The sequence below is a fragment of the Hippocampus comes genome, unplaced genomic scaffold (assembly GCF_001891065.2).
Source record: "Hippocampus comes isolate QL1 unplaced genomic scaffold, H_comes_QL1_v1.1 scaffold166, whole genome shotgun sequence".
Classification (NCBI taxonomy): domain Eukaryota; kingdom Metazoa; phylum Chordata; class Actinopteri; order Syngnathiformes; family Syngnathidae; genus Hippocampus; species Hippocampus comes.
The window spans coordinates 749,646-754,214 of record NW_017805452.1 but is presented as its reverse complement, the minus strand read 5'-3'; the positions used below and the strand labels follow the sequence as shown (position 1 = coordinate 754,214).

Sequence of the window (4,569 nt, the reverse complement as noted above, 5' to 3'; positions counted from 1 at the left end):
GGGGGTTCACCACAAATCAATGGCGAGCGAGGGAGTCGCAAACGCTCTCAACTGACTCCGGGGACTTCAGCTGGGAGGGTGGAGGAAAACGTACTCACCCGAGGCGACGACCGTGCTGGCCCACAGTGTGTTTTCGATGCTCAGGCTCTCGTGGACCTGGGGGTCAGCGTCCTCCTACAGTGGGGGTGGGATTGAGACAGGACAAAAAATAAATAAAAAGATAAAATTCACGGCCACATCACAGAGTCGCCGTATGGACGTGAAGTATACGGAACTCAGAGGTGGTCAAAATGAAAGCGTTTGTGGGGGGAGCTTTTTTTCCCCCACACGATACATCAAGTATTGAAATAATTGAAGCTGAAAAAAATGTAACAATAAAAATAGTTGAATTCTTTACATTCGGTCAATACTGTATGCTTGCATAAAGTGCAATGTTATCGAGTGCTGTTTTTCTGATTAAATGACATTACAAAAAAATGTTTTTTAAGAGCCTGGAACGGATTAACACCATTTTCATCCATGTCAATTGGGAACTACGCCTTTAATTCTCTTATTTAAGGGAGAGTTCTTTCAACTCTTCGTGTCATTCGAAGTTATGTCTTAGCTATACGAAAATACATCACGAAACGCATTTAAAGGACTACAGATAAACAGGTTGTCGTCATTTCCATCGTAATTTTCATTTCCGCAAGCAGCTCACATGAAGCCATACAGTAGCTCGTTTCATCACTACTGTATTGCAAGGGACACTGTTCAATCAGGGGTGTCTCATTTCTGGCACGGGCTACATTTTAGTTACCGTTTTACTTGGAGGGCCATTGTGACTGAAACCGTACAAAGAAGTCAAGAATAACTGTTGTTTCAACTATTTAAGTTACGATCATGAGAGGTTTGTTAACAAGAAAATGCTCAGAATATATCTCTTATTTATTACATATAATTTAAAAATGTTCTAGACATTTTAGAAAGGATGATGGAAGTTGACATTTTTGAGCTGCTTTCGCGGGCCCCATAAAATGATGTGGCGGGCCAGATCTGACCCTCGAGCCTCGAGTTTGACACCTGTGTTTTAAATGAAGCCAAAAAAAAAAAAACAAGTACAGCAAAGTCACGTCGGTGAGATTTCACAGACAAATAAGGCCCTTTGTGTGTGTGCATGTGTGTCTGGTTTCACCGCCGCTTTCTTAAATAAAGCCAAACACGCGGAAATGGTCGAGTCCGGAGCGGTGAGTGCAAGCTCCGATTTCATCTCAAATGGCCTGCCTGATATAATAATTATGACACCCAAGCAGCCACATCCTGTCAATCCTCACAAAGTGATGAAGTAGTGCATGAAAAATAAATGGCGGGGCGGTCCAACGCTTGACCGCTCTGACATTGTCATCGCATCGCCGCGTCTCCAAAAAGTCTAGGAGGAGGAGAAAGAAAAAAAAAAAGAGGAGCCCTCATAAATAGGTAAGTTCATTTGCTGTGGGTCTGTGGGAACCCAATTTTTTTTTCTCGCCCCCACCACTGCCCCATCCTGCTCTGACTCAAAGCACACGATATGCAAAGGAAGGCCGTGGAGGATGAATGAGTGGAGGAAGTGCTTGCTCACTAAGCCTGGTGTGTGGCCAAGAGTGAAGACAGACCACAAAGCCGGCCTTTGTAGTGTGACTCGACTCTCTGTGGGGGTTGTGCTAATCTGCTATTAAAAAAAAAATAAATAAATAAAAAATCAGAGCAACAAGCAAGCAACACAGGATAGATGGAAGCTCGCTAGGTAGCAGCGGGGCCTGCATGTGATGACAAGACGCCCATTGTTGCCACTTGCTCAAATATATGTTGAGGATTTATTTCGACAGGAAAGAAATAAAACAAGTGTACCCGTGTGAAGTTTCCTTCAAAACTGTGGATGTCCAGCTCAGGCTTCTGGGCGTAGACAAAGGCATTGATGGAGAAGAGGTCCTGAGTAAAGATAGAGACAGTTATGAATAAATTGAACGAGCATCATTTGATGACGTGGGTTTAAAAAAAACAAAAAAAAACGCACTGCCCATACTTGCTTTAAATTGAACCAAAACTTTTCACACGCCAATAATATGATCAAAATCTCGGCTTCAGAAGTTGTAACGTCTGCTTTACCCCCACTGCCGGAAGGCGCTGTGTGCATCCCACAGCCACTTTCAGCTTCCAATCTGTCTCGCCGTCCAGCTGGTCGGTCCTGATGAAGCACGTCCCTGGATCAGATCACATCAGAACAGAATATATGCCAGTGAGTTTTGTCGGATGCTTTCTTTGTACGTGTTGCTGCTCCATGTGTCGTAAGGGAGAATTTGTTGGAATGTTTATTCATTAATGTGACATCACTGATATCAGGCTTTTGTTAGACAAAATTATTTATTTGGTTTGGATTGAATATTTTGATGAGAAAAAAAAACAAAACGGAATTGGCATAAATAAATATAATGTTAAGCATTGAACCGTTTTTTTGCCACCTTTTTTTTTTTTTTGCTTCAATTCGAACGAATACTACAATGCTCCTTCAAGTGTGTATACCTTGACGCTCTGCGGGCCAGTAAATATTCAAATATAATATCGAGACGGTCATTCCTAAGGGCGCTGCAGTGATATCAGTCGCTCTTCGATGATAAAGAAAACCTGCCTTTTGAGTATTGTTGTATTCTGTCTACAACTGCAGTCAAATACTGATGTTATTCGTTAGCCTGTCGATGGTGTTCTGCATTGGTTGTTAGCATTAAGCTAAATGTGCTGTCCAAAAACAAAAGCTGCAGTTGTTTTCAATACATGTAATCCTAATTTAAATGTTTAGTCGGTAAACTTCAAGTGGGCGTGGCAATAAACAGCTTGAGCCTTTTTTTCCCCTGTCAAATCACAGGGGTGGGGGGGTGGTGGGGTCGTATGTGTCACTTTTTCAACAGCTAAACTGTGAGCCTTTGCTGCTCCCATGTTCTCGCTCCGTGGCTGATAAAGCTGCGAATAAACGGCCCCGGCGGACAGGAAGCCTAAGATGTTGACTGCATTGATCTTCAGTAATATTCCGTATGAAAGTGATGGATGTGAGCCACGATCTGACAGGCAGGCTAGAGGGCAGCCGTAAAGCGTCCCCTGGAGGTTTAAGCATGATGGAGAGCGCCAGGATGATTCACACTCCTCGGCGGTACGGCGTGTGAAAGACAAATATGTGTGCTTATGCGGCGCGTGTGTTGAAGACATAAAGATGTCAACAACTCCCCGGCAGAGCGGGTTGTTATTGTTCTATAGATTGACGGGGGACGGAGTCTTGAGGAACATTTCGCCTCGGGTTTCCTCCCCGCCCTTCCCTCAGAAGCGGCCTATTGATTCATTCGCTTCACCTGTCACTCCAACAATGTGACATAAATCACATGAATCGCAGACCTGGCGCATCCAATCATGTCAACAGTGCAAGAGAGGGTCAGGAGTCACGTTTCCAACACTACGGAGGGCGTAAAACAGGTTGCCGTTTGTTCCGTCCCTCGCACGTTTGTCTCACTATTAGATCGGCTGGAATGGTATCATTGGATTCAAGGCAGATATTGGCACCATTCACCGTTCTTCTCAGACGTCCTCAGAAAGATCATGTCTGCGGGAATCCTTTGGTTCTAGGAAGAAAACCAATGGTGGAGAGTTACCCAGTGCGGTCAACTAAAGTCATTTGAATCTCTCTGAATAATTAAACAAGGTCTTGACTTGGACGGTGAAGCCTGATGTGTTAAAAAAAAAAAAAAAAAAAAAAAACAGACCAAGAAACTTAAGCTTTTACTTTCCAGAGGATTTTTTCTCTCTCATTTCGAGAAGGGCAGAAAAACTAAAAATGATCCATTTAACTTCATGTTAACTGGGGATAGATGATCAATACAGCCAAGCGATCCCACGCCTTGATACATACATTCACTTTTAACTGACAACTTAAGTCATTCGCTCCCAAAGACGTATTTAGATGTCTTTTCAGACGCCACACATTTAATCCCAGTTCCTCATAATGCGCCCCCCCAAAAAAAATCCCATCAAGAAGAGTAAAAAACCCAAATGTACAGATATGTACAAAAACACTAAGCCTTTTTAGATACAGAAATGACATTTACATTCAATGCGAGATACAAGTACATTGCAATTGAATTTCATGTATATATTTGTCCATAATCTTTTAGAATGGCTTGTTTTCAAACATTTCTTTCAATCACCTTCTCGGCGATAATCAAGTCGCCCACTCGGATGTCTGAGCTCTTCACCTGGACTTTACCTGCAGGGTGTGGGGGGGAGAGAGGAGGAATGAATAAATAAATAACCAAACACGTCAAGTCCGATGATCACAAAACACATGACTTTGAATAGACATGCCCTATTGATTTGTGGCATCTCCCCTCTTTGTTTTTCCTGTCACCTTGCGAGAGATTGATTCACGCGGTGACGCAACCGCCTTCTGTTTTCACGAGCCAATAACTCTCATATTTATCGCGTTAATATGCTCTGCAAAGTCTTACAGTGGCCGCCGTCACGGGCGTGACGGCACGATGGCAAGGATGATCACACGAGGGGATGTGGGGT

At 43.3% G+C, this 4,569-nt stretch overlaps 1 protein-coding gene across 5 annotated transcripts in view; it reads right to left on the bottom strand.

Annotated features, from left to right (window-relative positions):
• Positions 1-4,569, bottom strand: part of atp9b (ATPase phospholipid transporting 9B) — a 31,244-nt gene that overhangs the window by 21,080 nt on the left and 5,595 nt on the right. For all 5 annotated transcript variants that reach the window (XR_002168749.1, XR_002168750.1, XR_002168748.1 and 2 more), the window contains exons 6-10: positions 4,206-4,264; positions 3,572-3,623; positions 2,125-2,219; positions 1,867-1,947; positions 99-174 (exon numbers count right to left, since the gene is read on the bottom strand). Coding sequence is in view for 2 of the 5 variants with exons in the window: in XM_019874166.1 (XP_019729725.1) it covers positions 99-174; positions 1,867-1,947; positions 2,125-2,219; positions 3,572-3,623; positions 4,206-4,264 (363 nt within the window). In the remaining 3 variants the exon portion in view is untranslated. The remainder of the gene's footprint in view (positions 1-98; positions 175-1,866; positions 1,948-2,124; positions 2,220-3,571; positions 3,624-4,205; positions 4,265-4,569) is intronic.